The sequence below is a fragment of the Diabrotica virgifera genome, chromosome 1 (assembly GCF_917563875.1).
Source record: "Diabrotica virgifera virgifera chromosome 1, PGI_DIABVI_V3a".
Lineage (NCBI taxonomy): Eukaryota > Metazoa > Arthropoda > Insecta > Coleoptera > Chrysomelidae > Diabrotica > Diabrotica virgifera.
Genome location: NC_065443.1, coordinates 236,343,143 through 236,366,811, shown reverse-complemented (window position 1 = coordinate 236,366,811; position 23,669 = coordinate 236,343,143). Strand labels below are relative to the sequence as shown.

General features: G+C 32.7%; 1 protein-coding gene across 5 annotated transcripts in view; it reads left to right on the top strand.

Moving 5' to 3' along the window:
• LOC114326725 (calcineurin-binding protein cabin-1) overlaps positions 1 to 21,577 on the top strand; it is a 262,120-nt gene extending 240,543 nt beyond the window's left edge. For 3 of the 5 annotated variants that reach the window (XM_050648086.1, XM_050648079.1, XM_050648068.1), the window contains one exon: positions 20,406 to 21,577. In XM_050648086.1, coding sequence (XP_050504043.1) covers positions 20,406 to 21,536 — 1,131 coding nt within the window. In that variant the 3' untranslated portion in view covers positions 21,537 to 21,577. Of the gene's footprint in view, positions 1 to 334; positions 417 to 20,405 lie in introns of all 5 variants that reach the window. The other 2 variants (XM_050648093.1, XM_050648090.1) reach the window with 1 other exon arrangement.
• Positions 21,578 to 23,669: the final 2,092 nt, after the last annotated feature.

The window sequence follows — 23,669 nt, the reverse complement described above, 5'->3', positions numbered from 1 at the left end:
ATCTCATAACGGTGACGGATACATCACACCGAATTTACGTAAATAGTTATGGGCTTCGTTATCCCTGAGAGTTATCTTAACTTGAACTCAAACGTTAAAGATAACTTCGGTCATCCATCACAGGGCTGATTTCTGTAGAATTTCAGAGGATTAGACGTTGTGCAAATTTAGAGGATACAGATACCGAGGATTAGACGTTTTTTGTTTTGTATCATATTGATGACGTAAGAATTTGTGACGTGCAATGATTATTGTTTTGTTATTATTTTGTGTAAACTATCTCATTTACTGAAAGTATACAAATTCAGTACATCATACCACTCATTTTCTTCAGGGCGATCATAATAAATCTCCACAAGCACCGAGAAAACCATACATTTGGAATCCATCATTTTAGTTCCGTATTTTTAAAATTTGTAAGTTACAAGCAGCATTCATTCATTGCTCGAATATGTAGTTTTAGACAAAGTTCTTGTGCATGAATTATTAGTAGGCTAATAAAGATAAACATGGAGCAGTTCATCAAATATAGAGAAATGGTACCGTTCAGATACCCCTAGAAGTAGGCAACGTCTATTTCGTTTGTAGATTTGAATGAATCAGTTGTAGATTACGAGTAGAGTGTATTTTAGATGTACTTGTGTAGCCGTTCAACCATCACTTTCATATTATATATCATCTACGTCATATAACAGGTACGGTGCAAATGAAAGGAATAAATTCGTTATTTCGTAAACCGGCGACTTTAAAGAAAAATCCCGAAATAGGTCGATTTTTATTTTTAAATTATAATATTTTGGCATATATATGTCATACAAGTGACGTCATCCATCTGGGCGTGATGACGTAATCGATGATTTTTTAAAACGTAAATAGGGATCGTGTGTTAGCTCATTTGAAAGGCCATTCAATTCTCTATTTAGTAATATAAACATTTACACAATTATTTATACAACGTGTCCAAAAAAAATTGTTTAATAAAATCCTTTGACAAAAAAAGAAGAATGTATGTAATTTATTTGATTCAAAATGCATTTTACTGTTGCCCGAAAACAGAAAAAGATTTTTGTTTCACAAATAAACATTGCTTTTCGATTAAATTCAATATTCAAGCAAGCTCCCGCCAGCCACCTGCCTCTTGGAAGTTTGAACATTTAATTTAAGCGAAAAGCAATGTTTATTTGTGATATAAATATTTTTTCTTCTAATTGAGGACAGCAGTAGAATGTATTTTAAATTAAATAAATTACATACATTCTTCTTTTTTTGTCAAATAATTTAATTTAAAATATTTTTTTGGACACTCTGTAAATAATTATGTAAATGATGATAATACTAAATAGAGAATTAAATAACCTTTCAAATGAGCTAGCACATGACCCCTATTCTAATTTAAAAAAAATCATCGATTACGTCATCACGCCCAGATGGATGACGTCACTAGTATGACATATATGTCAAAATATCATAATTTAAAAATAAAAATCGACCTCTTTCGGGATTTGTTCTTAAAGTTGCCGGTTTACAAAATAACGAATTTATTCCTTTTAACTGCACCATATTGTATAGAGACAGTGGACAATTTGTTAGAAAATTGGTTTAAACATTACTTATTTTTTAATTTAGAAGTAATATAATTAAGGCCAGTTAAAATTTGAAAAGAATAATGTTTATAAATCTTCTTTAAGTGCCATATTCGCGACGTAGGTCGGCAATTATCATAGCGATTCGGACTTTGGAGACGGCTGCTCTGAAAAGTTAATTTAATGTACATCGTACCCCGTACCATTCTCTGGTTGAGCATCTCTACGTCTCCATATGCTTCTTTTTCCTTGAATCTTTCCCTGCATAATCAGGAGGAAGTTGTATTTCTCTCCCCGTGTAATATGTCCGAAATATTCCTATTTTTTTGTTTCAATTGTATTTAAGATTTCCATTTCTTTATTCATCTTTCTCAGAACCTCTTTGTTTGAAACGTATTTTGTCCACATTTTCAGAATTCTTCTATGCGCTCACAACTCGAATGATTCTAGTTTTTTCATTAATGTTGCATTCAATGTCCATGTTTCCAAGCCGTTTTGTTAAAGTTTGCCCTAGCTTTTTCTAGTCTGAATTTGATGTCGTGGCAATAATCTGTGAAAGAATTTGTAAAGTTGATCTTTGTTCCAAGATATGCATATTGGTCTACTTGTTCGACATTGGTTCCGTTTATGAGAAGGAGACAAAAAATAAATTTTGTCTTCTTGACGTTCATTGTTAGACCGTATTCTTGTTCATACTCCGCTATTCTGATCACCAGTCTCAGAAGATCTTCAATATTTTCGGCTAAGATGACAATGTCATCCGCATATCTAATATTATTAATGGTAACTCCATTTACCTACTCCAGCTGTTTCACACTCACGAGCTTTTTTAGGATCTCTTCCGAGTAGGCATTAAAAAGAATTGGTGACAATACGCATCCCTGTCTCACCCCACGTCAAATTTAAATTTCTTCTGACAGCTGTTCAATAACATGTGCTTTTGCCTTGAATATAGACTAGAATGACTAATTAGGTCATTGTAGTCTATCTTCTTCGATTTCGGGGCATTCATTAATTGTTTATGTTGTTTATAAAAAATATGAGTACTACTTTTATAATAATAGTAAGAGTATAGTAGCGTACTGCGGTACGATTTTCACGCGTAAGGCAATGTAACTGAAAGTCTACGGGACCCGTTAATATTCAGTTCAGCGGGATGTTATTGTTCGAGGTGTGAAATTATATAAACAAGGGATCATTTCATAAAACAGGTAGGTCCCTTGTTTATGGTATTTCATATCTCGAACAATAGTACCTCGCTTAGCTGAATATTACTGAGTCTATTAGATAGCTTGTTAGATTATTATACAAGCATGCAATTTTAGGAAAAAAATTCACACTAGTTGAAAGATTGTCATCTGTAGATACACGATACACGTGTTCCCAAACTGAAGATATTGCCATTGTATAATTATATTAATACAATAAATAATATACATTTCTATTAATAAAGATGGCAAATATTTTTTTGTGATTTATAGTAACAGTTATGGCAAAATAAGTAGCTTCATTGAAAAATTATTACAGAAAAGTCATGTGAGGTTATTGATCCGTCAAAAACAAAGGTTAAAGTATAATAAAGATATTAATAGAAAATATGAATGAAAATGAAAGTTATCACATATCAGTATTCTCTCCAAATCTTACCTTTCCTCAAACATATTTTTTAGAAATTAACAAAATACAGTTTTCAAATAGTCTGGTCAAATTCTGGTTAATTATCTGGCATATTTATTTTCTATTTTATTGAACACTAATTTAAAAGATAGGTATAAAAATTTCTTTCGTCAAGAAGATGAACTTCGTCAACTCTTTCCAAAAGTTCATTCGGCTGATGATCATAAACGTTACTTTTTATATTGATTCTTAAGCCAAATACTTTTTCTTTTCTGTCGAAATAATTCAAGAGTTCTTGTAAATCCTCTAACTTAACTACCAGTATGGCAGTGTTATCGTCATAGGTATGCTGTTTATATGTGTCATTTATTTGTATCCCTTTTGCTTGGTTTTGAGTCGCTATCTGGAATATCTCTGGATGTTTTTTAAACTGCCAGAAATTATTGAGCTCCAAGTTTTGAAGTTGCAGTTTTTAGTAACTATTGCTTGTTTTCTCGTTAAAGCATCGAGAACTGAAAAATAAGCTAATATTCGTATAGGAATTATGTAAGCGAGAAAGTAATGACGTGTTTGGCACGCCAGTGATATCATATTTTTAGGGGAACTGAAACCAGTCGAAGCCGATGGATGTGATAAGTTTATTACTAGTACGAGTATAAAATGGCTGTCCCATAGATGACATTTCTGAAAATAATATTACTAGTTTGTGAAACTGTTTATATGAATTAGTTTATACTGTAGACTGTTGTATTTTTTCCTTTTATCGCGCGTTATAGCAATAACCTCGGCAGTTTCTCGCAAAAAAATTTGAAAGAATCTGATGCATGTTTTTATAAAAAATTCCAATATTTTTTATCCGGGTCGTGAGATGCCGCTGATAGGGGCACTACCGTACTTAACTGTGTTATAATAATTTTATATAACACCTCCATTTCTGTTAAAATTACAGGTAAATCGTGATTTCCCTTCTTTGGAATGCTTTCTGTGTTAAAGTTTGCATCGGTAGTGTTGAAAGTCTCCTCTATATTTGACGAACTGTATACAGGGTGGTTCATCTTATTCGCCTCGGTCTCTGTACGGAAAACCACTTGATATTTTAAAAAAATTTCTTCACAGAAATATACAGGGCCTTTAATACTACAACCTAAAAATAATGTGAATTATACAGGGTGTTCCAAAAAAGAGTGGTATATCAAAGTTATATTTTTTCTTATGGAATGCCCTATATCTAATGACATTATTGAATTGACCTTAAAAAATAAGCTATACTTTCATAAGGGTTCCCTATACCTAAATACAGGGTGTTTTGATTTATTTCGATTTTTATAAAAATGTAAGGTTTTAGAAAAGAATAAATATCTACCAATCTAAGAAGCAGTAACAAATTCTTTCTTGGATCTTAATAAAATACTATTTAGCATACTTAAACAGATGCTTATTGCAACAATATTTCTTACAGGGTGGTCAAAATATGAGATTGTTCTATTAACAAATTCAAGCTGTAATAACTTACTTATTTTAAATGGAACACCCTGTATCTTACTAGTCTATTGCGTAGAAAATTTACTTAGCTTTCAATTTGTACTAGGGTTTCCTATACCTATCTTTTTACAGGGCGGTCAAAATATTAGATTGTTCTATTAACAAATTCAAGCTGTAATAACTTACTTATTTTAAATGGAACACCCTGTATCTTACTAGTCTATCGAGTAGAAAATTTCCTTAGCTTTCAATTCTTATTAGGGTTTCCTATACCTATCTCCCTTCATTTTTTAAATATTTAAAGATTTCCTAATTTGCAAGCTTTAAAAATAGAATTACATAAGTACCCATGTCGTGTTTATGTGCAACACATCACCAACACCGGCAATATACTTAGACAAGATACTGTCGTTAATGGTAATTTTCAGTGTTATCATGTAGTCACACAGAGTGTTGTATTATTTAGTTGATTTTGGCCTACATGTGAAATTGAATAATACGTTTATTTTAAACTGCATACCCTATATTAGATGCCGTATTCTGGAAGATATTTAAATTATTTTCATTCCGTATAAGTTTTTTCCATATCTTAACCCAACGGTTATTAAGTAAATTTAAGAACGCCACTTTTTGTTTGAATCTTTAAATCGCAATTACAAACAATTAAATGCAATGGCTACTTTGACGAAAACGAGCCTATTGTACAAAAATATGTAAAAATGGGTATTTACAGAATAACATGGGAATTTATATCTACAGAATAACATGTGTATTGAGAATGTTAACATGGAATTGAAGAGATTTTAAATATCTTCCATTATAAAGAATATAATATCGAGTATGTCATTTAAAATAAGAACACTCTGTGTGATTAAATGATAAAAATGTGAATTTTATTAATGAAACTATCTTGACTAAGATATTTAAGTATATTGCCGGTGTTGGTGATGTGTTGTACATAACCACGACATAGGTAATTAATTCTAATTTTTAAAGCTTACAAATTAGGAAATCTTTAAATATTTAAAAAATGAAGGGAGATAGGTATAGGAAACCCTAATAAGAATTGAAAGCTAAGTAAATTTTCTACTCGATAGACTAGTAAGATACAGGGTGTTTCATTTAAAATAAGTAAGTTATTACAGCTTGAATTTGTTAATAGAACAATCTAATATTTTGACCACCCTGTAAAAAGGTAGGTATAGGAAACTCTAGTACAAATTGAAAGCTAAGTAAATTTTCTATGCGATAGACTAGTAAGATACAGGGTGTTCCATTTAAAATAAGTAAGTTATTACAGCTTGAATTTGTTAATAGAACAATATCATATTTTGACCACCCTGTAAGAAATTTTGTTGCAATAAGCATCTGTTTAAGTATGCTAAATAGTCTATTATTAAGATCCAAGAAAGAATTTGTTACTACTTCTTAGATTCGTAGATATTTATTTTTTTCTAAAACCTTACATTTTTATAAAAATCGAAATAAATCAAAACACCCTGTATTTAGGTATAGGGAACCCTTATGAAAGTTTAACTTATTTTTTAAGGTCAATTCAATAATGTCATCAGATATAGGGCATTCCATAAGAAAAAATATAACTTTGATATACCACTCTTTTTTGGAACACCCTGTATAATTCACATTATTTTTAGGTTGTAGTATTAAAGGCCCTGTATATTTCTGTGAAGAAATTTTTTTAAAATATCAAATGGTTTTCTGTACAGAGACCGAGGCGAATAAGATGAACCACCCTGTATATTAAAATATTTGCCTAAGCTTGTGTCATTAATTTAAAAACACAAATTTTCTATCAAAAATTCAGTCATTTCTTTTAAATATCTTCACCAAATATAAATGCCTTAGCGCCAAAGACATGTCATGCTAAATTCTTGATATGTATAAGGGCTGCTACATAAGTTTTGGAATGTCGCATTACTAGCTCAAAAGAAATCAAAACAATTTGAATCTTTGACAATTTAAACAAATATTATCATTTTTTTCTTGTAGTTATTAAATGGTAGGAAAAATCCTATCCTTCCACTGCCTATCCGTTACCGAATGGTGGAAAATTCCGGCAATGATAATAATTTTATTTGTTACTGTTCTAAATAGTCCTTTGGTTTGGCATTTGGAATCTCGATTCTTCTTCTAGTTCCATGACCGTTACCAATCGTTGAATATCATGTTCTTATTGACAGCAGCTCTGAATAATGATGTAGTCGATTTTCCGTGAACGTGACTCATCAGATGTATTGTCCTATAATCACTGCATAACACACATTGACTCTAGCCAATTAGTTGGTAATATTCCCGTGTCAAAAAATCTGTTAAAGACCACTATCAAAACCACACACAGTGCTTTAATTCCATTTTTAACTTCCAAAAACTTATGTATTTCAGCACTTACTTCATCGTCCCAAATCATTTACCATTTTTTTTTCGTTTGTATTGCCTGTCTAACCTTACTTTCGGTTGTTATGGAACTGTTATATCAATGTCAAATATAATTCAGAAATGTAGTTTTTCCATTCTTTAACTGTTCATCGATATCTCATATTCTGTGTCCGTTTTTATCTTCAAAACTTTTTAGTCCAGGCTGTATCGTCACCCCCATTAGGTAAATTATTCCGATTTTTTTTTGCACAAACTTACTCAAAAAACGTTTCTTATAAAAATCCACATGGTGCCAGGCAGTACCGTGGTCGAAAAATTGTTTAAACAATTGTTTTTAAACAAATTCACGAAAACAATTTTTTAACTTCAGACAATTTTTTTAGATCACTTGGGTCATTCGGAGCAAAAAAGTTCTCTTGTGATTTTTCTCTAAAATTGATTGTTGTCGAGTTATACGCGATTTAAAATTTGAAAAATGCGATAATGACCATTTTCAAGGCTTAATAACTCGGTTAAAAATTATTATTATAAAAGTCAGAAATTGACCAAATCAAAGTTTGAAGCCCCCCCCCCCCCCCCCTTAAGATCTTGAAGAAATTTGTGTCATTATTATATTACTAAGCGGTTATTTTTAATTGTCCACAATGAGCGCTAACCGCGTATTGAGGCAGCCGTCAATGTGAGTGCGAGTGAGATGTACCATTGGACAGCCGGAATGGTGAATCTCACTCGCACTCACATTGACGGCCGCCTCAATACGCGGTTAGCGCTCATTGTGAACAATTAGAAATAACCGCTTAGTAATACAATAATGACACAAATTTATTCACGATATTGTAGAGGGGGCTTCAAACTTTGATTTCGTCAATTTCTGACTTTCATAATAATAAATTTTAACCGAGTTATTAAGCCTTGAAAATGGTTATTTTCGCATTTTTCAAATTTTAAATCGCGTATAACTCGACAACAATAAATTTTAGAGAAAAATCACAAGAGACCTTTTTTGGTCCGAATGGCCCAAATGATATAAAAAAAATTGTCCGAAGTGAAAAAATTGTTTTTGTGAATTTGTTTAAAAAAATTGTTTAAACAATTTTTCGACCACGGTACCGCCGGGTACCCTGTGGATTTGTTATAAGGACCTCTTTTTGAGTAAGTCTGTGCAGAAAAAATCTAATCGGAATAATTTACCTAACGGGGGCAACGATACAGCCTGGACTATTTGAAATAATAATTGTTTTCGGCGACTTCTTTTAATTCCTTGGACACATGAAATGTATCGTGTTTCGTTTCATGTTTAATTTCATTACATTCTTTATTATGAAATTTTGTTTTCTCCTGTCTTATCTCCTACTTGATTATTGAGTGGATCCTCTTGTATTCGTTTTTATAAAATAACTTTTTTTCGTGGATAGAATTTTGTAAAGTAAATTGGTTTTCGGTAAATACACACACCGGCAAAATTAGCCGAACATCTTAAAAATGGGACATGTTTGATGTCTCGAATTTCCTAAACCACTGGTCCGATTTGAGTGATTATTTTAGTATGTTATAGCCTTATTATTTAAGAATATCGTTGTAATAATATTGTTGCTAAACAGTTAAATATAATTTTATACCGGGTGTACCAATCATACTGTGTTTTTTTTCTTAAAGTTTGGAACACCCTGTGGAATATTCTATATATATATATAATCTTTATCCCTTCTACCCTGAGGTCTAGGAATATTCTAGCATATGTAAAATATTAAAATTAATTCTCGATTGTAGACTTAGGCTTTCTTAACATTTTCTTTTTTGATTCATTTGCTTATGTTGGAAAATAAAAAAGTTATGTGCTTGAACAACGAGCCATGCTTTTTATCAATAAATTCTCATAGTAAGGGAGGAAAGTATACTAAATTTGCAGCTATTGGATTGTGAAGAGTATGTGCTAAAATATGTGCTAGAAAAAGGTTAAGTTAAGTTTTCCGTAAACTGGGGGACTTTTAATTTTTTAATTTAATTTTCCATTTGAAACAATCATTTTTCTCCAATTATAGCACTATCTATCCATAATTCGAAAAAATGTGTCGAATAAAAGTTGCTTATTTTTACGTAAAGAATCCAAATCTGCAATAAAAATTGGGGGATCCTATTTAAGATTTTAAATTAAATCCCCCACCCCACCTCCGTGGGGGCTCGTGACACCCCACGAAGAGGGGTGGGGTAAATTAAAAATTTTAAATACGAATGAACATCAGATCGTAAGCTGCAAAATACACCTATCAATATTTTTCAAAAATCTACCGAATGGCACCAAACACGACCCCCCACGGAGGTTGGGTGGGGAGTTACTTTAAAATCTTAAATATGAGCCCCCAATTTTTATTGCAGATTTGGATCCTTGACGTAAAAATAAGCAACTTTTATTCGCAACATTCTTTCCAATTATTGATAGATGACGCTATAATCGGAAAAAACGATTGGTGGAAATGGAAAATTAAATTAAAAAATGGAGAGTCCCACACTTTATGGAAAACTTAACTTAAATTATTTTGGTTTTAGCACCCACTCTTCACAATCCAATAGGTCCCCATAACGCTCGAGTAACTGCAAAACTGTCCTCCCCTACTATGAGGATTTATTGATAAAAAGCATGGCTAGTTGTTAAAGCACATAACTTTTTTATTTTCCAACATAAGCAAATGAACCAAAAAAGAAAATGTTAAGAAAGCGTAAGTCTACAATCGAGTTTTAATTTTAATATTTTATATATGCTAGAATATTCCACAGGGTGTTCCGAACTTTAAGAAAAAAACACAGTATGATTGTAACACCCGGTATAAAATGACATTTACCTGTCTAGCAACAATATTATTACACTGATATTCTTAACTAATAAGGCTATAACATACTAAAAGAATCACTCAAATCGAACAACAGGTTTAGGAAATTCGAGACATCAAACATGTCCCATTTTTAAGGTGTTCGGCTAATTTTGCCGGTGTGTGTAGTTGTTTTTACATGTTTACCACAAAATTTAGGTAGTATCATCACTCGTGATATTTTTTATTACCCGATAATCAGGTAGTTGGCATGATAAATTGCGAAGATATCTCAAAGTAGGCTGATTTTTTGATTGAATTAGTATGAAAATGTACTTAACACTTCTTATTTTTATTTGCAATGCTAAAATATTAACAAAACTGTAGAAAAGCTTATGTATTTTCTACGTTAGTTAATAATTATCGTTGTAATAATTATATTAATACAAATATTACTATTTCCTTCTTTTTTCATTAGAAGTTTACTGCTCGGTAGTCTTATTTTGTTCTTTCGAATTAGATTGACTGATTTTTGGTAATGCAATTTTAGTTGTAGATAATCAGTACCTAAACATACGCTCTCAGATTTTGAACTATCGATATGGTCAATAAAATTTCAGAAGGTTTCTTTCAATTTCTGAAGTGGAACTATTTTCTCCTTATACCTACCTACTATCATAGCCTATTTTAATGTATTTGTAGAAGTAAGGTTTGTTGCTGTTTGTTTGGGTCTATATGACTAAGGGCACTAAATCCAATCGCCAATATTTTTAGAAATAAGGTTAGTTTGTATTGTTAATTGTATGTGCATGTTATTATATAAAAACAAATATTTAGATTTATACAAATATAATCCTCTAGTGATTTAGATACCCATTGCAGTAATTATTTATTTATTTTTTTATTTAAGTTAATTTATTTTGGTTTGTTGTCTGTAAATTAAGGCCTTAATTTAGAGTACCATTCTTCCGTTTGTTCTACACCGATGATACTACAGCTAATCGGCTTATTGGACATCTTCAATTAACTATTATACAGGTCGTCGGGACTTCCGCAGATCTGCTATACAGGGTAATTCATTAAGAATGTTCAATCTCTGAGTTGTAGATTCTAGACCTAGACCATAGAATATTAAGATTTAACCCAAATCACTTTAAATAAATTGTTATAAAATTGAAAAATTTTATAACTATTTTTAATACCCAGTACTTTAAAACCATTTGGCATATCCTTGCCATACTTTGTAGAAAGTTTAGTTACCGTACACACTATAAAATTATGATAAACAAACGTTTCTGGCTAGTATTAGAGGCGTACGACAGGGGCCAGTTAATGGTTTACCCTTCCCATATTCTACGCCACTGGCGGAATTGCTATTTTAGCATAATATTTAGATTCTCCAATACTTTATAGGTAAATAATATACTGTTTATTTGTAACGGTAAACTCATTAGTTTTCGAGATATTTGAAATTAAAAATGAAACGGCACAGCTATTTGGTTAATGTATTGCGCTCTTTCATTTTTAACTTCAAATATCTCGAACACTAATGAGTTTATCGTTACGAACGAAGGGTATATTATTTACATACAATGTATTGAAGAATCTAAAAATTATGCTAAAATAGCAATTCCATCAGTGGCGTAGAATTTGGGAAGGGTCAACTATTCACTTTACCTGTACTCCCCTGGTAGTAGCCAGAAACGTTTATTTAACATAAATTAGTAGCGTGTACAGTAACACTTTTTTGGCAAGTATGATAAGAATATTTCAAATACGTTTAAAATACTGAGTACAAATAATTTTTTAATTTTTAAATCAAACATCAATATTACATATCTAAATATTAACTATTTGTACCCAGTACTTTAAAAGTATTTGACATATCCTTATTATACTTGGCAGAAAGTCTAGGTACATACATACTATACAGCCTACTATCGGCTAATACCAGAGGCATACGACAGGGGAAAGTGAATGGTTGACCCTTCCCACATTCTACGCCACTGGCGGAATGACTATTTTAGTGCAATTTTTCGATTCTCCAATACTTTCGATGTAAATTAAAAATGAAGCGGCACAATACATTAATCAAAATAGCTGTGCCGTTTCATTTTCAACTCCAAATATATCGAAAAGTAATGACTTCATCGTTACGAATGAAGAGTGCATTATTTACATAGAAAGCATTGGAGAATCGAAATATTGCGCTAAAATAGCAATTCCGCCAGTGGCGTAGAATTTGGGAAGGGTAAACCATTCACTATCCCCTGTCGTACGCCTCTGATAGTAGCCAGAAACGTTTATTTATCATAATTTAGTAGGACGTCCAGTACCTACATTTTCTGCCAAGTAGGACAAGGATATGCCAAATAGTTTTAAAGCTCTGGGTAAAAATAGTTATTAAATTTTGTAACAAACTAATTCCTTACGATACGCCCCTGGAGGGTGACTGTAGTTATGATCGTCAAACGACCCAGGCTTTTGCAAAAGTTCCGTGTTCTGGGAGTTGACCTGAATAGGGTGTGTGTGGTATTCTCTGACCGTAGACTTTTATATTTTGCAGATGAACACTATTATGTATTAGCTTTTGCTTTCAGTTAGCATAGAGATTTTGTAACGTATAGACGAAAATACACCATTTGTTCGCTTATCGTGATTTTCTTATAATCAACCCTAAAACCTGAGATAATTACCTTAATTTACCTTTACAATTTTTAAATAACACACCCCGTAACTCAATAACGAGGCACATTTTATTTAAGTGATTTGGTTTAAATCTTAATGTTTTGAGGTCTAGTATATCTAATTCAGAGATTGGACATTTTTTATGAATCGCCCTGTATATAAGCTCTTCGCCTATAGTACTTTTAGTTGCCCCGGTGTACCTAGGGCTCTTGTATCAAGCTGATACAGCAGATTTCGTAGTGGTGTATTGAAACCCATTTAGGAGAGAGACAGAGTCCGTGACCGAGATGTCTCTGCTCGTTCCCTTTATATTTTTATTTGTAAATTCAGAAGATACACGCACGTCAGATATCAGGTACAAGTATGGATTTGATCTGAACAAAAAGAAAATATCATACATGGTAGTCAGTAAGCGTAAAATACCAAATACAAACCTTTTGGTTAACCAACAGCCAATAGGATCCACTCTATCGAAAAAACACCGCATAGGGAAATCAAGTCTCCATCCTCAGATGGATTTTACTACTTTGATGTAGGTACGGAGTAGAGGCCAGGACGCTTTTTGTTGTGTCTTTAAAAAATTTGATGCCTTCGAGATGTGATGTTACATTCGCGTCTTAAGAATTTCAATGGATGGATCCGATGACTAATTTTGAGGTAATACGTAGAGTGGAGAAGTAATGTGACATCGTTCGTACAAAGAGAGCAAATTAGAATATCTGGACCATATTATGAGAAATGAGCGGAGATATGGCTTGTTGCAACTCGTTCTTCAGAACAAAGTATAAGAAAAAAGACGACAGTGACTCCATAACTTTAAAAAATGGTTGAATAAATTTACAACCCGACTATTCCGAATAGCTGCCAATAAAATAGGGATATGCAGGTTAATTGACAACATCAGTAAGGAATAGATATTATCAGAAGAATATTCAGAAGATTAACTCATTTTTGAGTTCTCTTTTAAGCAAGCTTCTTTCTGTCTTTGTCTCCATGTCCATTTCAATTCCACCAGTTGGGACAAAATTCTGTCAGAGTTCGCCAGTTACCTGGGGCATCGGCAACACTTTTCCCTCTGTATCATACATTACCTAGGCACGATGGTTTATCGTCTCGAAAATGGGGAGCACAGTATCATAAATAATTCTGATCATACGATGAACCAATTATAGTCCCCCTGTCTGATGATTATTAGGTCAATTCAACAAATATATTGTTCGTAAATGATGGATTCTACCGTTACTTGATGGAAGCTCATTTTATCAAATAATAAAACACTGAAAACTTTTGTTTTCAACACTTCAACAAGATTTATTACTATTAATGGGGGAGGAAAGTATGTTAAATTTGCAGTTACTCGAGCGTTATGGGGACCTATTGGGTTGTGAAGATTAGGTCCTAAAACCAAAAAAAGTTAAATAAAGTCTTCCATTTAAGTGGGGACTTCCCATTTATTAATTTAATTTTCCATTTTTAACAATTGTTTTTTCCGATTATAGCGCCATATATCCATAATTCGAAAAAAATGTCTCGAATAAAAGTTACTTATTTTTACGTAAGGAATCCAAATCTGCAATAAAAAATGGGGGCTCCTATTTAAGATTTTAAGTTAAGTGTTTGGTGTCATTCGATAGATTTTTCAAAAATATTGAATACGTGTATTTTGCAGTTTTTCGATCTGATGTTCATTTCGCGAAATATCGCGGGGTTCCTATTTAAAATTTTAAATTTACCCCCCGCCCCTCTCCGTAGGGGTTCGTGTTTGATAGCATTCAATATGATACCATTCAACGTGTTTGATACCGTTCAAAAATATTGAACGCGTATTTTTTAGTTTTTCGATAGGACGTTTATTTATCGAAATATTCGCTTTTTTCTTGTGAAACTTTGTGACTCGCCCATTTCGTTACGCCCCGCTGAAACCGTCAGATTTTTGAAATATACACTGTTCTGCATGTACTTAACTTACCTTATCTTAATCTGACGATTTCGAGTTTTTGTAAGGATAGATTTTTTTTTCAGATCCCACTTAACGAACTCCCCTGTATTAAGAGCCAATATATGGTAGGGGTACATTTACAGGGTACAAGGTTTCTCCCCATGTGAATTTCTAACGCGCTCGAGTAACTGGAAAAATCCCCGCTTGGGCTCCCCTACTATATTTATTGTTACTAAAGCTGTTTCGGCAAAGTGCCTTTCTGAAAGTGCAACTTTTGAAAATAAAAGTTTTCTGTGTTTTATTGTTAGATATATGTATTGTTCTGGTGTTTATTTCATTATACCTTATACCTGTTAGTTTGTCCTATAAATACATATAGGATCTTCTTTATTAGCCATTTTGACGTACCGTGTGGGAGATGAAAACCTTCCCAGCCAATAATATTCTCTCTGGAGTCCTAATCAGTACAGAGCTCCCTCTCACACTGCGACTGAAATGGAGTTCGTACTACCAGAGTGGACACGCGCCAACTCGCAACTTTTAATGACAAACATTTTCAAATTAATATGTACACCGGCACCGGCCAATTCGTAACTTTTCTGCTACCTGAACCTGCCAACTCGAAACCTTCTACAGGTGAATTCGAAACCATGGATTAAATCTAATACCTCAGGTAGTTAGGTTAAAACGTAAGAAATAAATTTGAACAGTAATGGGGGCCTATCGCAAATGTATAGGTACCTTTCATTAATGTTTATTGATAAACAAAGCTCCAATTCTATTTTACTTAAACTCATTTTAAAGCTATTTCAATAAACTAATCTGTTCTTTTTTCAGTTTTTTTTTTCATTTAAATTGTATTTTTCATTTAAATTGTCAATAAATAAATAAATTGAGTAAAAATTGCTCAGATTTACATAAATTTTGTTATTCTATCCATATAAAAATTAAAACAATTGTTACATATAGTAGTTATGCTGAGTGTCATAAAAACCGTGTATTTTTACTCATTTCTTTGGGCTATTTCACGTAATATCGAGATAGAAGTTTTATTTTTACATAAGTTATTAACGTTTAACTGACTTAATTTATAGTTTTATAAGCAACAATTAAGTGTAGCAAGATTTATAAAACCTTGTTTAAATTGTTTTACATGCGCTATAATGCGGCTATCTTAAATTTTGTTTTAAATGCTTTTCTTCTTACTGGTAGACAAAAAATAGCAAAAATGTGTATTTTGACATCAAATTGTTGATAACCAACATGTGTTTGTCACTACTCAAAATATTTAAAAAAAAAACTTACCGTCGGTATAACAAGTTGCCTTGCAACCAGATGCAGAACAGTACCATAAATGTTTTCCACTTTTTAGCTCTTTCTTTAAGTGAAATTTAAAATTATTTACCACCAATAACTTACACCCACGTTCACTCATTACGAAATCTGTTACAGAAATTTCAGCCACTTTCACAAAATTTATTTTGATTTTCTCTAGTAATTCTTCCAAGAGACAATACATAAATGATGAATACCTTTTACACCACCTTCAAAGAGGGTAATTTATACCTGGAATTATATTTATACATGGTACTAGATTATCAACATTACTTAAAAAATGAAAGTTACAAATTCACCGGTAGTTAGTGGGTTATCGAAAAATTACCTTAGCACCAGTGTTGCCAGTTGGCCTGTAATTAGGATGGGGGATTAAAATAGTTACGAATTCACCGGGGCCCACCAGAGGACCTTGAAAAGTGTGATAAGAACCAAAGAGAAACATAGAATGTTAAAAAAAAGGATAATAAAAATGGAGAAATACTTTCATTTTTGTTAACGCGTTTTGCTTTAAATAATCTATCTTCGATTTGAAAACTGAGAGACCGTTTATTCATTATTGGATCCCCATACATTAATATGTTCACTTGTTCGAGATTTGTGTCATGTACTATTATCTTGCGCAGTGGTCTAGTTTGTTTATCATAATGTATTTAGTTTTTCTGGGATTCCATCGCTTGTACATGGAGTAGTTTATTTACTGCAGGTGGTTATTTGAATTTACTATAAGTCGTTCAGCTGGACATAGGAAATATATATATATAACCGGTTCTATAGCGTTCTACGCCTTCCGGTACCCAATCGCCAAGCCTGTCGATCTAGCCAGTCATTTTCTTGAAGATTTCTTTCTGACATGGCTTTTGTAATTCCTTGTTTCCAGGAGGTCGGTGGCCTTCCTCTTTTCCGTTTTTCTGGCGGTATCCATCTCATTGTAATTTTTGGTAATCTTTCATCTCCCATTCGTTGGACGTGTCCATACCAAGTAAGTTGGTTTCGTTGTACCTCGTCCACTATTGTTTTCTGCTTACCTACTTTTTCTCTGATCTGTTCATTTCGAACATGGTCCCATCTCGATATTCTGGCAGATCTTCTAAAAAAATCCATTTCAGTAGTAAGCAGCTTATTTTCGGATTTTTTTGTCATTTGCCACACTTCGGAGCCATACGTTAAAATTGGTTTCAGAATAGCGTCGTACATCCTCATTTTTGTATTTAATATGTTATGTTGCCATAAGACAGGGTTTAGGGCTTTAGTAACCTTTTTAGCCTTCGTCACTCTATCATCTATACTAGGTTCCGTTCTTCCACTATTTGTTAATTTAATCCCTAGATAGATATACTCTGTACAACCCCTGATGTAGTCACTTCCGTCAAGATCTAGGTCCTCCTGTTGTATTTGGTTACCGATGTGTAGATATTGTGTTTTCCTTATGTTTACCTCTAAACCCCATTTCCTGTATTCTTCCATCAATTTTCTGGTCATACATTCTAAGTCTTCCTTATCTTGGGCAACTACCACCTGGTCGTCTGCGTAATTCAAAGTGTATAATGTTATGTCTCCGATTGGTATACCCATACCACTGCATTTCTGCTTCCAAAGTCTGAGAGCACCGTCGGTATATATATTGAAAAGAATGAGAGATAAGCAGCATCCTTGTTTAAGGCGTTTTGTTACTTGGAAGCTAGATGACAGATGGTGACCTCTCTTTACCCTTGACATAGAATTTTTATAGAGGCATTGTATGGTTTTGATGACAGTTGCAGATATGTGTGTATTGTCCAAAACCTCCCACAATTTTTTCACGGGCACTGTGTCATATGCTTTCGTTAGGTCGACAAAAAGTATATGTGTGTCTTGTCCACGTTCTAGTCTTTTTTCCATAACCTGTGTTAGACAGAATATATTATCAATCGTAGATCGGCCGGCCCTGAAACCACACTGTTCTTCGGATTCATAGGGTTGATATTCTTCGCAAATAATGGTTTTCAGTATTCTGCCATATAAACGGCTCATTGTGCTTGTTACAGTTATTCCCCTATAATTGTTGACATCACTTTTACTTCCCTTTTTATGTATTGAAGAGATCCAGCCCTCTTTCCAGCTTTTTGGAACTTGTTCTCCGTTAATAATTCTGTGAAGGAAGTCTGTGATCATTTGGATTAATTTCTTTGAACCTGATTTTATTAGTTCTGCGGGAACATTGTCAGGGCCAGGTGCCCGACCTTTTTTGTAATTGTGAGATAGCTTTCTGTACAATTTCTGTTGTTATTGTTATTTCTTCACCTTCTACTATTACTGGGCTTGATTCTTCTTGTATGTATTGTGGGCGGTCTTCAGTCAGCAAGGATTTATAATGCTGTTCCCATGTATTTGGAAATATACATTGAGATAATTGTGGCAACTGCGCTAACCTTTGTTAGTCGAAGTTTCTGTTCGAGTACGAGTTTCTGGTGCAATAGAGCTGTTAGGACCAATATAATGAGTGAGTTTGGAAGCAAGGCTGTCCATCAATTAATCAAAAACAAAGATTATGATTAATAAGATTAAGGAATAATTTTACTTTAATTTTTAAAATATTTTTTATTTAAAAACTAATTTCAAAATTAAACAGACACAGTTTTCCCATTCCCTTAGGCCAAAAATATTTAGTCACTACATTGTCACGCTTTGACGTTTATTTGTGTCAGCCGAAATTAATAATTGTCAATGTTGAGGTTAATGCCCCTTAATGCCAACAACCATATTGTCATCGAGAGAGCGCAGTTACCATAATTATCTCAAAGTATTCCCTATGTCCAGCTGAACGATTTACGTACTGTATATGGTCGTATCGTATTATTAGAATATTTGTCGTATCATCTTTGAATTCAGTAATCTAAATCATATTGACAAATTCAAATGTTTTATCTATGTCAATATATTCACTACATATACAGGGTGTCCAGAAACTCTACCGACAAACGAAGACAGGAGATTCCTCAGGTAATTTTAAGACAATTTAACCAAATTCACCCAGTCCGACGCATAAAACCGACACATATGACCGATGCTAGAAATTCGCAATTAATGAAATCGATTCATCTCTAGAATATAATTGAACGTACAAGTTTTCGTTTTTCTAAATAATTTTTTTTTGAATTTTTTTTTAATTTAAAAAACGAAAAATTTTCAAATCAATTTTTCTAGAAAACTGTGTATCCTATCGACTAACAAGAGTACCTTTAGTACAAGAATACCTCACAATTTAATAATCCAGAGTCAAAAATGCTTAAAAGATAAAGGGTGCGTTCGGACGACCACAGCGGCTGGACAGCTGAGCCAGCAGTAGCTGTCAGACGTCACCGCTGGAAGTCAGTCGCTGAGAGATTTACTAAGCTTTCCCTATCACTGCTGGATACAACCACTCAGCCGATTTCTGCTGACAGCCAGCCGCTATGGTCGTCCGAACGCACCCAAAGATAAAAAAGTTATGCGATAAAGTAACCGTTGCTCTACCCAAAACAGTCGCCTATGACCGGTACTAGAAATTTGCAATGGATGAAATCGATTTATCTCTGAAAGATAAATACGCATACCAATTTTTGTTTTTCTAAATAGAAGCGTTCCGGAGGTATTTAAGAAAAACTAATTACCAGACGCCATCTTCAAATAGCTCTAGCTCCCTTAGGAAGCATTTTCGGACTAAGTGAATTGGGTTAAATTGTCTTAAAATTATCTGAGGAATCTCCTGTATTCGTTTGTCGGTAGAGTTTCTGGACACCCTGTTTATTCCCACCCTTCCTGCATTACCACTTGAATGCTTAATAGGTCTTAACGCATTTTTAAGAATTAATTATGATAAGCCGTGAAAATGCCGATGTGATCGTTGAGCTACACTGTTATTAACTAGACATTTGTATGCGCTGTCCCTGTTCTGCCTAACAAAACCAATGTTACTTGTGTAATTTTTACTGCATTATTATGTGTAGAAGGGTTAAATTTACTGTCAGGGTTTCCACAAAGGGAAGTTTTTAAACACATCAGCAAATTTAAAGGAACAGTAATAAACTTTTGGTATCAAAGATATGTGTTCTATTTGTGGTTTACAATGATCTACTACTTTTGATTTTATTTTAAAGTTTCTTGTTTTTGCTTAGGTAAACAGTTACTTTTGATTTGTTTTTATTGATTACCATCATTTTAATCGTAAAACAATACGAGGCAGGTTTTAGAAATCGAATCTTTCACGTGAAATTTTCTGCTCTTGGACGATTTTCTCCCACATATTAATCATATATTTATTGTCAACCTAATTTTCTATTGGAGGAAATAAATTATATAGTTCCATCATCTAATGTTTCAAATAATTTAAATAAAACTTATTTATTACATTTTGATTTTAATTAGCTTACAAAAGGAACAAAACTTATTGATTAATAATAATTTCTTTAAATTTGCTGGTGTGTACATATTCAGGAAAAATTTTGATTACAATGTTATTTGCCCTATATATTTCACGGTAACTCCTTTGTATTGTAATTTATATGTCTCTAATTATATTTGTTTTTATTTGTGCAGGTAGCAATAAACCTCTCAGAAAAATCCAAAGAATCTCCTTCAGTCAAAGACAAAAATCGTAAAAGTTTAGACTTATCTTTAGGTCCGGCTGTAGATATATCACCAGTTAAAAAACCAGAAGTCACTAGTTACAGATCTGAAAGTTTTTCGAAAGACGTAGAAATTATCCCGAATTATTCAAAGAAGTCCAAACATCCACATAAAAAGAAAGTAAAAACAGATGAGAATAAAAATATTACAGAATTGTCTATAAACCCAGTTGCAAGTAAATATGTAGCCAAACAATCGAAAGAGATTAAGATTAAACCAGAAACTGTCTCAAATGTTATCGAAATTGTTGATCAGCCTTCAATCGCACCTCCTAAACATTCAAAAGGAAGTTATAAACGTTCTACTAAAGAAAAACCTACTGAAAAACTGAAAGAAATAAAAAGTTTTATAGATCCTTCCAAATTCGAAATGGCAAAGAAAATGAAAGCATATTATAAGTCAGAATCAAGCAAGAAATCAGAAAAACCTACCCCAGATATACAGGGTAACGTAAATATACTTTCCCACACTTCAAAAGAAGGCAGTCCAAAGTTAGATACAACCAAAAAGCGAGAATATCCCCAGCTAAATTCTAAATCACCACCAGTAAAAGATATACCCAAATCTGTTGCAACATCAGAACTAATTATGTCAAAATCAGAATCTTTCCAAAAACTTGAAAGTCTGTCGAGATCTGGATTATCTATAGTCAAATCTGCATCATCAAAAAAATCAGAAAACATTCCACGAGTAACGGAGCCGATAAAAAGATTAGAAAGTCAGTCTAAACCAGGAAGTTCCTATATTAGCCCTCCAAAAAAACAGGGCTTCTCACAGTCTGAGATGAGTAGGAAGTTGGAATATCTTTCCAAGTCTGGATTACACTTGGAAAAATTTTCCAAGTCCGCCAAACAAGTTGAAGGGATTCAGAGAGCCGGACCATCGAGAAATGAGGACTCCAAACCAAGATCAGAACTGGTCAAACCAAAAGACCAGACCAGACCGGAATCTGATATGCAGGTAACTAAATATGTCTCGAATAAACCCGAGATTCATAATAAAAATGACAGTGATGATGATGATGTTATTTGTATAGATTAGTTTTAGTGTGTATATTATTGATAATAAAATATTTTGTACCATTTCGTTGGGTTGGTTAATACCATCTTCCTTTCCCTAAAAAGAAGAGTCCAAATGTTCACATACAAATTATAACGAATTATTCAAAGGAGTCAAAACATCTACACAAAAAGAAAGTAAAAACAGATGAGAATAAAAATATTACAGAATTGTATATAAACCCAGTTACATGTAAATATCTAGCAAAAAAATCGAAAGAGATCAAGATTAAACCAGAAACTGTCTCAAATGTTATCGAAATTATTGATCAGTCTTTAGTCGCACCTCCTAAACATTCGAAAGGAAATTATAAACATTCTGCTAAAGAAAAACCTACTGAAAAACTGAACAAAATAAAAAGTTTTAACTATTTATAATGGGAAATAAGCCACAATATTATTAAAAAATGATTTTTATTAACGTTTCAACTCATAAATATTGGCAATATCATTTTAAAGTCTTCTACTTTAAAATGTATCATATGTATCTGAATTGCCGATATAAATGAGTCAAATTAAATAAATTATTAGAAGAATTTTTTTACTAAGCAACAACATTTTTGTTTATGTTAGTAGTATTTTGTATTTTGACAACGGCACCCGATTTGGGCGTCGAAACGTTAATAAAAATCATTTTTTAATAATATTGTGGCTTATTTCCCATTATAAATAGTTAAAATTGTAAAAATGCCAAAAAGAAAATAGCTTCAGAACAACAAAAATAAAAAGTTTTATAGATCCTTCCAAATTCGAAATGGTAAAGAAAATGAGAGCATATTATAAGTCTGAATCAAGCAAGAAATCGGAAAAACCTAAGCCAGATTTACAGGGTAACGTAAATATACTTTCCCACACTTCAAAAGAAGGCAGTCCAAAGTTAGGTAGAACCAAAAAGCGAGATTATCCTCAGCTAAATTCTAAATCACCACCAGTAAAGGATATACCCAAATCCGTTGCAAAATCAGAACTAATTATGTCAAAATCAGAATCTTTCCAAAAACTTATAAGTCTGTGGACTTCTGGATTATCTATAGTCAAACCTGCGTCATCAAAAAAATTAGAAAATAGTTCACAGCCAACAGAACCGATAAAAAAATTGAAAGTCAGTCTAAACCAGGAAGTTCCTATATTAGCCCTCCAAAAAACACGGCTTCTCACAGTCTGAGATGAGTAGGAAGTTGGAATATCTTTCCAAGTCTGGATTACACTTGGAAAAATTTTCCAAGTCCGCCAAACAAGTTAAAGGGATTCAGAGAGCCGGACCATCGAGAAATGAGGAATCCAAACCAAGATCAGAACTGGTCAAACCAAAAGACCAGACCAGACTGGAATCTGGTATGCAGGTAACTAAATATGTCTCGAATAAACCTGAAATTCATAATAAAAATGACAGTGATGATGATGATAATGATGTTATTTGTATAGATTAGTTTTAGTGTGTATATTATTGATAATAAAATATTTTGTCCATTTCGTTAAGTTAGTTAATATCTATTTCCTTTCCCAAAAAGAAGAGTCCAATTATTCACATATAAATTATAACGAATTATTCAAAGGAGTCAAAACATCTGCAATAAAAGAAAGTAAAAACAGATGAGAATAAGAATATTACATAATTGTATATAAACCCAGTTACATGTAAATATCTAGCAAGACAATCGAAAGAGATCAAGATTAAACCAGAAACTGTCTCAAATGTTATCGAAATTATTGATCAGTCTTTAGTCGCACCTCCCAAACATTCAAAAGGAAATTATAAACGTTCTACTAAAGAAAAACTGAACGAAATAAAAAGTTTTATAGATCCTTCCAAATTCGAAATGGCAAAGAAAATGAAAGCAAATTATAAGTCTGAATCAAGCAAGAAATCAGCAAAACCTACCCCAGATTTACAGGGTAACGTAAATATACTTTCTCACATTTCAAAAGAAAACAGTCCAAAGTTAGATACGATCAAAAAGCGAGAATATTCTCAGCTAAATTCTAAATCACCATTAGTAAAGGATGTACACAAATCTGTTGCACAAACAGAACTAATTATGTCAAAATCAGAATTTGTCGAATCTGCGTCTTCAAAAAAATTAGAAAACAGTTAACGGCCAACGGAACCGATAAA